This window comes from Morus notabilis, unplaced genomic scaffold (assembly GCF_000414095.1).
Source record: "Morus notabilis unplaced genomic scaffold, ASM41409v2 Scaffold305, whole genome shotgun sequence".
In the NCBI taxonomy this organism is placed as follows: Eukaryota; Viridiplantae; Streptophyta; class Magnoliopsida; order Rosales; family Moraceae; genus Morus; species Morus notabilis.
In genome coordinates, this window is record NW_010358151.1 from 444,232 (window position 1) to 457,921 (window position 13,690).

The 13,690-nt window shown below is 44.0% G+C and overlaps 2 protein-coding genes and 1 pseudogene across 2 annotated transcripts; 2 read left to right on the forward strand and 1 right to left on the reverse strand.

Annotated features, from left to right (window-relative positions):
* Window positions 1-464: 464 nt before the first annotated feature.
* Window positions 465-3,105, forward strand: LOC21399617 (glucan endo-1,3-beta-glucosidase, basic isoform). The gene is made up of 2 exons (XM_010091933.2): window positions 465-701; window positions 1,957-3,105. Exons 1-2 carry the CDS (start codon window positions 602-604, stop codon window positions 2,898-2,900), a joined length of 1,044 nt encoding a protein of 347 aa, XP_010090235.1. The 5' UTR covers window positions 465-601; the 3' UTR covers window positions 2,901-3,105.
* Window positions 3,106-11,271: 8,166 nt separating this feature from the next.
* LOC112090376 lies at window positions 11,272-12,204 on the forward strand. Its single transcript, XM_024161537.1, has one exon. The coding sequence runs from the start codon at window positions 11,272-11,274 to the stop codon at window positions 12,202-12,204; it is 933 nt and encodes a 310-aa protein (XP_024017305.1).
* LOC112090381 lies at window positions 11,383-11,465 on the reverse strand (annotated as a pseudogene).
* Window positions 12,205-13,690: the final 1,486 nt, after the last annotated feature.

The following is a 13,690-nucleotide window of genomic DNA, read 5'->3' on the forward strand; positions in this document are numbered from 1 at the left end:
AATTAAATAAATTTGACTTTTAATTCGATAGTGTATGCAATATTTATACCTCAAGAAGTTAATTGCATTATGTAGACTCTAAATTCATCCATTAAATTGATAAAATTTCACCATATACAGCCAATACATAGAGAGGTTCAATTTATAGATATAATTGGTAGTTTAACTAATTTGTCGGCCAATTCATGGTGAGCAAGCTTGTTACGTTACTTGTAGCTATGCAAGACCAAATATGGCCAACCTTATAAAAAAGAAAAAAAATAGACAAAATATTGCCAAGACTATTCAAAGAAATTAGAGTGTTTGTTCATAAATGCAAGTTGGTACTAATTCATTGTGGAAATTTTATGCATGCATTCATATTAATTGACTCAGCCAATTACATTTATTTCGGGCTAAATTTCCACAGAGTACTTGACTCGTCAAATTACAATGTGGAAAGTCTGGTGACTGATTTCTTCAATCGTAACTTTAAAAATGGGTTATTTTTGTCAATAAAAAGGGAGGCTAATAAGCTGTGTTTGGGGCAGAGAGTTTGCGGTAAATCCTCTTTTATAAGCTTTAGTGATCTGCCTTTTTGTCTACATACTTTGTCACCAATATGGCTAAGGCATATTCTTTAAGCGGAAGCTGTCCTTCCATGATCTCAACAATGCTGTTACTTGGGCTGCTGATCATCACGTCAACCATAGACAAAACTGGTATATCTCTTTCTCCATGCACACACACACATGATTGCGCATATACATATATATATATATATATATATATATATATATATATATGCACACGTACAAACAATCAGTTCATCAAAATGATACTCACCATGAAAATATCATGAAACTGGAATTTTAATATGTGAGGAGTAAATAAGTTGAGAATAGATATAAAATAATTCGTTTTTGTGAAACTCAGAGAAATTTGACACATCAATTGTTGCGATATTTGCTGCGGAGCCATGTTGCCCTCACTAATTCAAGTGGCTCCTTTACAATACAACTTTTTTTGCATTTTTAAATTGCAAATTTAAAATGCCAATTAAAGCTTTTAGAAAAGTTTCAATTATACGTCTGAATTTTAATTTTGAATTTTCGTATTATTTATATTTCAAAAACTGAAATACCAATTAAATAAAAAAATCAACTACAATATTGTATGAATTCATAATTTTCTGAACTGGAAATTTCACAAATTGAATTAAAATAATCATAATGTTGTTTTAGCTAAAACTTTTGGTTTAATATACAACTCCCAAAATTTTTCTGAATCCAACGTGTTTATTATTAAATGTTTCATCACGTACTGTATCATTACCATGCCTGAAATTAGATAATTTGCCTTGGCTGCCATATGCGATGAGTACCAAAAAATAAAAAAAAGTAATTTTATTCGTTGTGTAGCAAATTAAGTCGGCACATATTTAACATAAACTTCTCCAATAACCTATCTTGTGAGCTAGAGAGATGATTTGTCGGGTACTAAGTCCTATAATATTGATAACTTTCCGTCTAAATTTCACAAGGGAATTGCAAAAATATACATAACTATTAAAAGTAAAATGGCAACTTTAAAAATTAACAAAAAGTTTATGGGGAAAAATTCTAAAAATATTTGGGTATTTTTGTGAAAAGGCATGTCTTTTTCAACTACGGGTAGGAACTGATGTTTTTAGGTTTTATTTTTAACAGTTTAATATGTGATTATAATAATTTTAGGTGATACGTCATATAAAATTTTAACGCGCACAATCACAACCCGACTCATATAGAACCCGTTATTCTATCGGGCTAGGTTGGGCTTTAGTTGTCTTTATCGCGGGTCATGTCACCCCCTTTTTGTGACCGAACCCGTATTATCACCCCGATCCACATGGGTCGGGCTGCGGGGTCCATTTTATGCACAACTACTCTAGTCTACCGTTGATTCTCATTTCAACTAAATATGATTATATTACAGCTGCGCAAATTGGAGTCTGTTATGGGATGCTGGGCAACAACTTGCCTTCCCAAAAGGAAGTCATAGCTCTCTACAACCAAAACAACATCCGAAGAATGCGACTCTACGATCCCAACCAAGCCGCTCTCCAAGCCCTCCGAGGCACCAACATCGAACTCATGCTCGGCGTTCCCAACACCGACCTCCAAAGGCTCGCCTCAAACCAAGCCGAAGCCAACACTTGGGTCCAAAACAACGTCAGAAACTACAACAACGTTAAGTTCAAGTACATCGCCGTCGGAAACGAAGTCAAAACCTCAGACAGTTTCGCGCAATTCCTCGTCCCCGCCATGCAAAACATTCAAAGGGCAATCTCCACGTTCGGCCTCGCCAACCAAATCAAAGTCTCCACCTCCATCGACACCGGAGTCCTCGACGTATCCTATCCTCCTTCAAAAGGCTCGTTCAAGTCGGATTACCGAGCTATTATCAACCCTGTAATAAGCTTCTTAGTGAGCAACGGATCTCCATTGCTCGTCAACTTGTATCCTTATTTCAGTTACAGTGGCAACACGAGAGACATTTCTCTTGATTATGCTCTTTTCAGATCGCCGTCAGTTGTTGTGCAAGATGGTCAGTATGGATATCGCAATCTTTTCGACGCCATATTGGACGCCGTCTATTCAGCTCTCGAGAAGGCGGGCGGAGGGTCGTTGGAGATCGTCGTGTCGGAGAGCGGTTGGCCGTCGGCTGGTGGGACGGGAACGACGGTCGATAACGCTAGGACTTATAACAATAACTTGGTGCAACATGTGAAGAAAGGGACTCCGAAGAAACCAGGAAGGCCTATTCAGACTTACATATTTGCCATGTTTAATGAGAACCAGAAGACCCCGGAACTTGAGAAGCATTGGGGACTCTTCCTACCGAACAAGCAGCCAAAATACCAAATGAATTTCAATTAAGAAGCAAGCTTATATATGTGTGGTAATAAAGTAATGGCAATAAGGACGGACCAATTTGTTTAGTACAATAAAAGGTTACAGCTTGTAATCCGCTTGCAAAGATGCGGTTGGTAAAAAAATTATATACTTTAACGAATGTCTTTTTTTTTTTCTTTTTTTTTAAGGACTAAAGGTCTTCTTTTATAAACTAAAGTTGGTGAAGAAAGTCCCATGCCCCGATTAGACAATATTCGTTAGTTTAAAATCGCACTGTCATACTTTTATTTTTATTTTTATTTTTTATTTTTTGTATAATGCATCCTAAATTTTATTAGAAAATTACTATCATAAAATTTAAATCAGTAGCAATTGAAGTATAATAATTTTTTAACTTTAAGAAATTGACATTTCAGAACATGAAATTCTCCCAAAATTCTATATGAAAAATGACGAGTTTTGCCTTTAATATGTGAATCTTGCATCTCAAAAGTCAAACCACTAAATTGATATGCTCGTTAGTTATTGCACTTTAATTGCTACTTATTATACAATTCAAGACGCAATTGGTCAAAATTGAACTAATTATGCTAAAAACAAAAAATTAAGAGTGCAACATGCAAAAATGCAATTTACTCTTTTAAATACGAATGACGTGAAAAATGCTCTCATTTCGCTACGGAAGATTACATACAGAATAAATACATATAGGATAGCAGTAGATGGTCAAATAAAGAAGGTAACCAATGCCTAAGATTATTATTATACAGATGGAAAAACGAGCGCGACCGTAGTATTTCGTGACTTTACTTTTTGTATTTATTAGTGCCTTCACTAAAACAAATTTCAGCAATCGTCATTGTTCTCATACAATAATATTGGAACATATCAATGTAGCGTCTGCTTGACTGATGGAGCTAATTTACAGTAATGTACTCTACTTTCTTATAGGTTAATGTGGCTCCTTGATCGTTTAATTCTGTTATTATAAGACACATCGTGGCATAGACTGGAAATATAAATTCCTCTATCAAGGAATATATATATATGTTGACGGTGTTTTTCCGATAACTCGTAATTACCTCTCTAAAAACATTCACGGTTGCACTAATGACTGAATCAAGGATAAAGCAGAAAAATAATGTAAAAGAGACAATAGTTTTATAGTGGTTCGGCAATAATTATGTGCCTAATCCACTTGTGTATGCACTAATTTTTCAGGTGTTTACAAGTTTTTCTCCTGATAATGAAATGGTGTCTAACCCCTTTCTGGGTTTTCTTGGCTCTATTTATAGGTCTTTACATGTGACTACGTATTCCCTGTTCCCAAGGAGGAAGCCATCTTCTGTCCTCCATCCGCGTGAGGGTAGGTGAGTTTTCATGATGACTGTTCCGGGAAATGCGGCTGATCCTTCCTGTCTGCCGCTTGATTTCCTGACTCCTGCAGTAGCAGTCGGATCAATACTTCCCTCCTCGAGTTGACAAGACAGCGGGTAGAGAAGATCGACATTGCTGCCTCGGTGCCGTGATCTCCGGGGGCTCGATCTTCTCGGCCGGCCCCCTTCGCAAGGTTCCTCGACGTAAAAGGAATGCTCTCTACACTGTGCCCTAATACCAGCGACCAATCCTCAGTGGGGAATCCTCGGCGTCTATCGTTCAAGCGAGTGGTCGAGGTATCGACCATGGTGTAACAATTACCCCTTAGGCCGGAGCGTAGCGGTGTGATGTTCCGGGCTTTTCAGCGTCAAGGACGCCACGTGGGAACATGGCTTTTGTGAGTAGAGGCGGTTGCTCGTAGGTACAGGGCATCATTGCGGTTGGTTTCTTGGACAGTAGGGCAGTCACGTCGATTGCATCAACCGTCACGTCCCCATTTCCCTAACGCCACGTGGAGCTGGAGGGATGAATTGTCGCCGTCAGATCGAGTCCTTTCCCGTTGCTTACTCCCCAACCGTTCGATCGTGCCTTCTCGGATCCACCGTCGGATGGGACCGAATCAGATTCTATGGTCGAGATCTGGAGCCCTTTGGACTCCTCGAGGACCTTTGGACTCCTCTTCTGGCGGGTATATATACCTCCTCACCTTCACCTTTCTGACCACCGAGCTTTCAAGACGCCGTTACTCTGCCGGATTTTCACCCGACCCTTTACTTCCGTGCATCCTTATGCATTTGAGCCGTCCTCCATCCTCATATTCGAGCGTTCTCCGACTCCGGTAAGTCCTCATTTCCTCTGTTCATCCCGTGGGTCCAGTTACGTTGTCTGCGACCGTTGTGCCAAAATGCGCTGCAAGGGGGGGACAAGTGTCCTTCCCTGATGTCACCGGCCTTACGCCGACGGTGGGGCCTACACTGCCTGACCTTCTGGGTGCCGCTGAGGCCCTCGGACTTGGCTCTGTGCCTCTGGGGCTCGCGGCGTGTTCTGTTTTCTCCTAGCCTTGTACTTTAGACCTCTCGACCACTAGGAGCTAACTCACCTCCTGCTTTGCCTTTTTCCAGAACATGTCGTCGAAGCAGGTTAGAGGTCGAGAGGTCTCTGAGCACAGGGTCAGAGAAGACCCCGAAGATGTCGCGACCTCCAGCACATCTTTGGGTGGAAGCGGGGATTCCCTGCTTCGTCAAGTCGAGGAGTATGCTGACGTGTCAGCCTCGACTTCCCAACAGGATGCACTTGTTCTCCTCAACGACAAGGGTATCAACCCGTATGTCGGTTCTCCCGGGGGTCGAGGGTATGGGGCCGCACTGACAAATTCCCTTTCGGGGCTGGCCACAGACCTCGACCCATCTAAGATCAGGCCCCACGCCGCTAGGAAGGCATTCACCGACGCAGGGATCGACCCCCTCCACTTCTACTTGATCATTCCGACCCCCAACGACAGGGCTCACAATCCTCCCCCCAGTCATATGATCGTGTATACCCGGGCACTCACCTTCGGGCTAACCCCGCCCTTCCATCCGTTCGTGAAGGCTCTCAGCAGCCTTAACAGGATCTCGCCCGCCCAGTTGTCACCCAATTGTTGGGTGACGATAAACTCCATGATAATATTATGGAGGAAATTTTTAAGCCTTGACCTAACCGTCGAGGAATTCCTGCATTGCTACTCCCTCCGGGCCTCCCCTAATCAAAGGGGATTCTTTTACATAGCCTCCCATTCCAAATCCAAACCTCCTGTCCCACCCGTGGTTGTTGGGAAGAGCACCAGCGCTCACGGGTGGAAACCCTAAATTTTCTTTCTTGGGGGAAATTTTAACTTTCACCCCTTCGACGGTGAGCGACCGTTGAGGACACAGATAGTATTCAATAAATACTGTAGGTTTCCCCCCTTTCTCATTTCTTTAAGGGTTTCTGTACTGCAGTCGAGCCTTCTGACGCTGTTTTACACTCGCAGGTGAAGAAGTCGACCGACCGACGCTCCTAGCATCCGCTCTCGCTCGTGTCGAGAAGATACTGTCGCTCTCCCCTGACTCTCGGCGTGCCTCGGTCCTCAACACCAAGAAAAACCACCGGCTGTACGGCCTCGTCGTCGATCTTCTTGCCCCGTGTCGACCCGTTGTTCTTCTCGCGGATCTCCTCAACGGTAAGTCGGGTTTTCCCTTGACTTCTTTAGCAAAGTCCGGGGGTGCAGTCGAGGTGTCCCTGAATCGACCTCTTATTTTTCGTGCAGTCGTGCCTTCCGAGATGAAGTACAACATCCCCACCAAGCTAAAGAAGGGCCAGACCATACCCTCGGCGAGCGGGACGTCGAGCAAGCCTGGGGGTCGAGGCCGTTGCCCCGCTCGGTGTCACCGTGACCTCTAGAAAGGGGGTGTTTATGATTGAACCCCCCTCGAAGAGGCAGAAGGTGAACGAGCCACGAGTCCCTCCCGCGGTCGAGGGTTTTTCCGGGCAGGGTTGACGCTTGGAGAAGAAAAAAGGTGCCGAAGTCGCGGCAAACTTGGCGGTACCGCCTCCTCCCCCTGAGCCCGTCCTACTGCGAGGGTCGAAGGTCGACGACCCCATGTTCATTGTGCGCGACGTCATCGACCTTGATTTCACTCACGGTCTGTGCCTCCCCCCTCGCTTCAGCCTTCCTCTGCAGGCCATATACACCCTCTTTCATGAGGAGACCTGGAATGCCTACGCCGAGGAGAGTATCCTGGATCGGCAGCGTCTGACCGTGAAGCGTCAAATCTCGGTAAGCCTTGACCTCGACTGCTATCACTATTTTTCATTTGCTTATCCCCATGCGAATCTCCATCTTGACCGTATTCTTTCTTATGGAATTCAGGCCCTTGAGCTTGCTCTCCAGAATTACGTAGAGCTAGAGACCCTTCTCCAGGGGGAGACGATGTCGGCGGCCGCCGAGAAGGAGATCACTGCCCTTCACGCAGTCCGGGAAGAGCTCTCGACGGATTTAGAGGTCAAGAAGGTAAAGGTGCGGTCCCTCAAAGAGAGTATCTCCAACGAGAAGTCCAACAGCTTTGAGGCGGGCCTTAAGGAAGGGAGCTCTAAGGGGGTCGAGGCATACCTCTCCTCTCCGGAGTTCCAGCAGCGGCAAAAAGAGGCCACTTCAAAAGCCGTCTCAGATTTCCTTGTCTCTGAGGAATTCCGCCGTCTGGTCGACGCTAGGCTGGATGCCTTCAAAGAGTCCTAGGAGCTCAAGGACTTAATCGAGGGCCGCGTACAGCAATTCAAATCTTCGACGGCCTTCGAGGAGCTCGTCAACCAGAGGCTCGAGGCTTACCAGGCTTCAGCCGAGTTTGAAGAGCTTCAATTGTCCCTGATGCAGTCCGCGGAGGAGTAGATTCTCGACCGCTTCTGCAAGAAGCATCCAGACGTTGACCTATCCTTATTGGATGAGTCTGACAGTGAGGACGTTGAGGTGGTCGAGCCAGAGCAGGGGATCGATGACGTCGAGTAGGCGCAGGGCGATGTCGGACAGACCGCGGGGGGCAACGGCAGGCAATGAGGGGGCTACACCCGGGAGTTTACTATTTTTGCTACTTCTTTCTTTTTTTTATAGGGCTGTGAGGCCCAGACAATATCTATTTGGTAATTTGTAACGGCCATAAGGTCAAGACAAGCTTTTATATATTTTTTAATACTGATGCCTACTTTGGCTTACTGTTTGTATGGATGTTTGTAGACTCTTTTTTTTTTTTGCCAAGTGTAGGCTCGACTGCCTCTTGTGAGTCGGAGGTGTTGTGCTTTGCTTTTTTTTTTTTTTTGTGGGGGGCCTCATTGTTGGGCCTTAGTACCCCCTTGCCAAGGCTGAGTTTGAGAAGTCAGCCTTGGCGCACCACTGTAAACGCTTCGACGTAGATAGTAGAACATTAATAGCGTTGCTTAAGTACGGTTGGGCCAGAGCTCTACCGTCTTTGCAAGTCCGTACGGGACTTATATTGCCCCCTTGCTAGGAATAAAGCCTTGGGCTTGTTTTTTGGCGCATCGTCGTCAACGTATCGATAACTTTAGTCGACGTATCGACGTTAATGGGTCGACGTATCGACATAGGTACTAGGTGATCGTACCCGCGCAAGTAGTTAGCTGTAAGTCGGGATTTGTCGACGTAAATTGTTGATTATGCATTGAATGCACTCCAAAAGCAGTAATAAAGAATCAGTCGACGTGTCGACGTATATTTATTCGTGTATAGTTTACGAGTTGGCTTTCCTGCCTGCCAGAACGGGGAAATGAAAGAACAAAAGTAGAAGACATTTAGTCTGCTCTGTTAGGTCGACGCTTCTCGTGATTACTGGTAATAGACCTTCAACTGGTCCGCATTCCATGTATGCTTGATGCTTCGACCGTCGAGCTCTGCCAGTCGATATGACCTATTTGCAACAAGCTCTTTTACTCTGTAGGGCCCATCCCAGGTCGGTCCCAAGGATCCGGAGTTCTTGGGTTTTGTGTTGGGGGTTACCACCCGTAAAACTAGGTCCCCGACCCCAAAGCGCTTTGGCTTGACCTTCTTATTATAATACCTAGCCATTCTTGCCTGGTAGGCGGCGAGCCTTAACTGCGCATCTGTGCGTCGTTCTTCCAAAAGGTCGAGCTCCAAGTTCATCAACTCGGCGTTCCTATCCTCCTCGTACCAGGTCACCCGGCTGGTCGGAATGGACACCTCGACTGGCAGGACTGCTTCGAACCCATAGGCCATTGAGAATGGGGTTTCCCCCGTAGTAGTTCTACTCGTTGTTCGGTAGGCCCACAGAACTTTTGGTAACTCGTCGGCCCATTTTCCTTTGTAGGCGTCGAGGCGTCATTTGAACGTGACTTTGATTATCTTATTGACTGCCTCGACCTGCCCGTTGGACTGGGGGTAGATGACGGAGGAAAAATTCTTGTGGATCCCCAGTAGCTTGCAAAACTGGCTGGTGTTGTCATTCTTGAACTGCTTCCTGTTGTCGGACACGAGAGAGTGCGGCACAGCGAACCTGCAAACTATGTTGTTCCATATGAAGTTGTTGAGTGAGTTTTAACTCATTCATTTAATGTCCGAAAATGGAATAATTGCTTGTATCTTCAAGTTTTTAGGTTGTTTTAATATGTTTGTGAGTGATTCAGGTAAACAAAGAAGAATTGGATCACTTGGAAGAAAAATGTCAAAATGAGCCCGAAACTATCGCGCGCCCGCACGCCTACATCAGGGACCAACGCGCGCCCACGCGCCCACACCAGGGAACCAATGCGCGCCCGCGCCCTTGCCCCCCCAGTGCGCCCGCGCGATTTAAGGCGCGCGCCCGCGCGCTAGGCGTAGTTCCGCCTACTTCAGGCGCGCGCCCGCGCGCTGTTCCCCTAACCCAACCGCGCGCCCGCGTGCTCTGAGGGGGGCCTATAGAATTTGGCCGGACAAAAGAAAAGAGGAGGCGGATAGGAGTTGGAAAAAAAAAAGAAGAAAACCCTAGTTTTTCAGGGGCAGCAGACATAGGGGAGAAACCCTAGTTTTTTCTGGGGAATCAGGAGGGAGTTCTTGGAGATTGGGAGCTGGACTACACTGAGTTTTATTTTTCTTCCTCTCCCTTTTCTCTTGTTCTTAGACTTAGTATTTTCTCTATTTTGCGGATTTATCATGTACTTTTAGATTTGTTTAATCTTGAATTTATTTTAGTTTATATTGATGCGTGGCTAGATTCTTATGTTAGGGGACTTGATGTAACCTTGCTACGATTATGCTATGAATATTTGAGGCTATTTGATGTTTTCCATGCCCAAACATTTGTGCTCTTCTTTGCTTAATGCTTTAATAAATTGAAAGATTGATTAAAAGATTTAGATATGTGGATTTAGGCTTGAGAGAGTCACTTGCACATGTTGGGATTTGTTGAACACAGCCTAGTGAGTATTGGAGTCGAGAGATGAATATGAGCTAGGTAATCACAAATGAATTAGAGCTTAATGAATGCACAATTAACTTGATTAATAGGGATATTAATTAAGTGATTTTGCATATATTTGACTCGGCACTCGAGAGAGGGAGTTGGATTATTTTAGGAAATTCATGATTAATGTTTGGCTTGAGAGAAATCAATAGCATTAAAAAAGGATTAGAATAATTAGACAAGGTGAAATCAAACCCTTCGATCCCAAAAGTTTCTTTCATTGTTTGATTTGCTCGTCTAATTAGTTTAGCATTTTATTTTTTGTTTTGAATGATCTCATTCTCATGATTGGACTTGTCTAGATAAAACTGGGTTATTCTAGTTGTGATACTTAGCTAGATTTTAGGAACACAATCCTCATGGGACACGACACTCACTCACCACTTTATTACTTGTCGACCTCGTGCACTTGCGAGTAGAAAATAGGTGTTATTTTCCCATCGACCAAGTTTTTGGCGCCGTTGCCGGGGATTGGTTGTTGTTAAAACTTGGCTAATATTGTGACGACGTAGCCTACTTTAATTTATACATTTTTATTTTATTTTATTTTGTTTTATTTTATTTTTGTCTTTAAATTCTTTTAAATTTTTGTTTGCTTGTTTGCCTTTTTGTTCTTGAAGGTGAATGCGAAGAGCCCATAGCTTGGAATTATTACCTTTTGACTTGGAGATTGAAAGGACAATTCGTGAAATTAGAAGGGAAAAGAGAAATCAAGCACGAGCTATGGGTGATCAGAATCATAATAACAATAATATTGAGCAACAGAGGGCAATTCGGGATTATTTCAAACCCCCAGTTCAGGAACACTATTCAGGTATCCGGAGGCAGACTGTCAATGCCAACAATTTTGAGCTGAAGCCTTCCTTGATCTCGATGGTTCAACAGAATCAGTTTGGGGGATTGTCCAATGAGGACCCGAACACTCACTTGTCCATGTTCTTGGAAGCGGCCGACACAGTAGAGATTAATGGTGTCACTAAGGGCGGTTGAAATTGTTCCCATTCTCTCTTCGGGACAAGGCTCGACAGTGGTTGATGTCACTGCCGACGGGGAGTATTGGCACGTGGGAAGAGATGACTGAGAGGTTTCTTGCAAAGTTTTTCCCACCATCTAAGGCATCCCAGTTGCGAAGTGAGATTGGATCTTTCCACCAAAATGACTTTGAGCCGTTGTATGAAGCTTGGGAACGGTTCAAGGACTTGCTCAGAAAATGCCCTCAACATGGGTATGATGAGTGGATGCTGATTGACAGGTTCTATAATGGGTTGAATGGCCAATCGAGGACTATTGTTGATAGCACTGCAGGTGGATCATTGATGGCAAAGTCTATTCTAGAGGCCTACAATTTGCTTGAAGAAATGTCTACCAACAGCTATCAATGGCCTTCAGAGCGTTCAATACCGAAGAAAACTGCTGGTATTCACGAGGTGGATCCGTTAACTTCTTTGTCAGCACAGGTTTCAGCTTTGTCAAATCAGATTGCAGCATTGACTAACAGAGAAGCGTCATCTAGCAGAGAGGCAGTGGCAGGTGCCAGTACACTTTTTGCACATGATGAGTACACTCAGGAGCAGGTTCAGTTTGTGAACAACAGGAACTTTAACTATAGGCCCAATCAATTGCCCAACCACTATCATCCTGGCTTGAGGAACCATGAGAATTTCTCTTATGCCAACAATAGGAATATTTTGCAACCTCCTCCGGGTTTCAACCAACAAGAGGTGGAAAAGAAACCTTCTATGGAAGATTTATTGAGTACCTTCATTGTTGAGACTAGAGGGAGGTTTAACAAGGATGAGACTAGACTTGACAATATTGAGACACATTGTAACAACATGAATGCAACCATGAAGTCTCTTGAGGTGCAAATCGGTCAACTAGCCAATGCGGTTAAGGGGCAATCATCTGGCAAGTTCCCAAGTGATACAGAGCCTAATCCCATGACCATTGCAAGGCTATCACCTTGAGAAGTGGGAAATAAGTTGAGGTTCCTAAGCCCCAAGAGGATAAAACCAAGGAAGAAGAGGTAGGAACCCAGCATCCGAAGGGAAGTGCAAGGCCTAAGTCAATCTCTTTTCTAGATAATCCTCCTCTCATCGCTCCTACCCTCCCGTATCCGCAAAGATTCAAGAAGAAGAAGTTGGACGCTCAATTTTTGAAGTTTTTAGAGATTTTTAAGAAGATCCATATCAACATCCCCTTTGTGGATGCACTTGAACAAATGCCTAATTATGTCAAGTTTATGAAGGATGTCATGGCAAAGAAGCGGAGGTTGGAGGATTATGAGACCGTCAAACTAACGGAAGAGTGTAGCGCTATCCTTCAAAGGAAGTTGCCTTAAAAGTTAAAAGATCCTGGGAGTTTCACTATTTCGTGTACTATTGGAGATTCTCACTTCGAGAAGGCCTTGTGTGATCTTGGAGCTAGCATCAATCTTATGCCTCTATCCGTCTTTCGAAAGCTTGGACTTAGGGAAGTCACACCAACTACCATATGTTTACAAATGGCGGATAGGTCTCTCACTTATCCAAGGGGTGTCATAGAGGACGTGTTGGTGAAGGTGGATAAATTCTTTTTTCCCGCTGATTTTGTTGTGTTGGATATGGAAGAGGATCGAGAAATTCCCATCATCCTAGGGAGACCCTTTTTGGCTACCGGAGGAGCGTTGATCGATGTGCAAAGTGGTAATTTGACTTTAAGAGTGAATAATGAGGGAGTAAAGTTCAACATCCTTAACACAATGAGATTTCCGGAAGAGAAATCAACATGTCACCGGGTGGAAGTGGTAGAGTTTTACATCAAGGAATTCTTTCAAGAAGTAACCCACAATGACCCTCTAGAACACAGCCTCACTACATCATTGAACATGGCCGATTTTGGTGAAGATCATTGTATTAAGGAAGAGAGTATCGTTGATAGTGTTCTAGCTCTTGAGGCTTTACCGTGTGAAGTGGGGGATAATGCTCAAGTGAAAATTTTAGAGAAGCTTGGTGAGTGCTTCGTCTCCCCAAGCTCATCAAAAGAAGGGTTAGTGCTGAAACAATTACCGGAACATCTTCGTTATACCTTTTTAGGTGAGGATTCTTCTAAACTGATTATTATTTTGGCTTCTTTGAACAAGGAAGAAGAAGAGAAGCTCCTAGTTATTTGAAGAAACACGAGTCTGCCTTTGCTTGGTCTATTTCAGATATTAAGGGTATAAGTCCTACAATTTGCATGCACAAAATTCTCATGGAAGATGCTTACAAGCCATCTATTGAGCATAAAAGAAGATTGAATCCAGCCATGAAGGAGGTGGTGCGAGCTGAGGTGCTGAAGTTGTTGAATGCTGGGATCATTTATGCCATTTCGGATAGCTCATGGGTCAGTCCGGTTCAAGTTGTGCCAAAGAAGGGTGGCATGACAGTGGTGAAAAATGATAATAATGAGCTCATCCCTTCAAGAACAGTGACT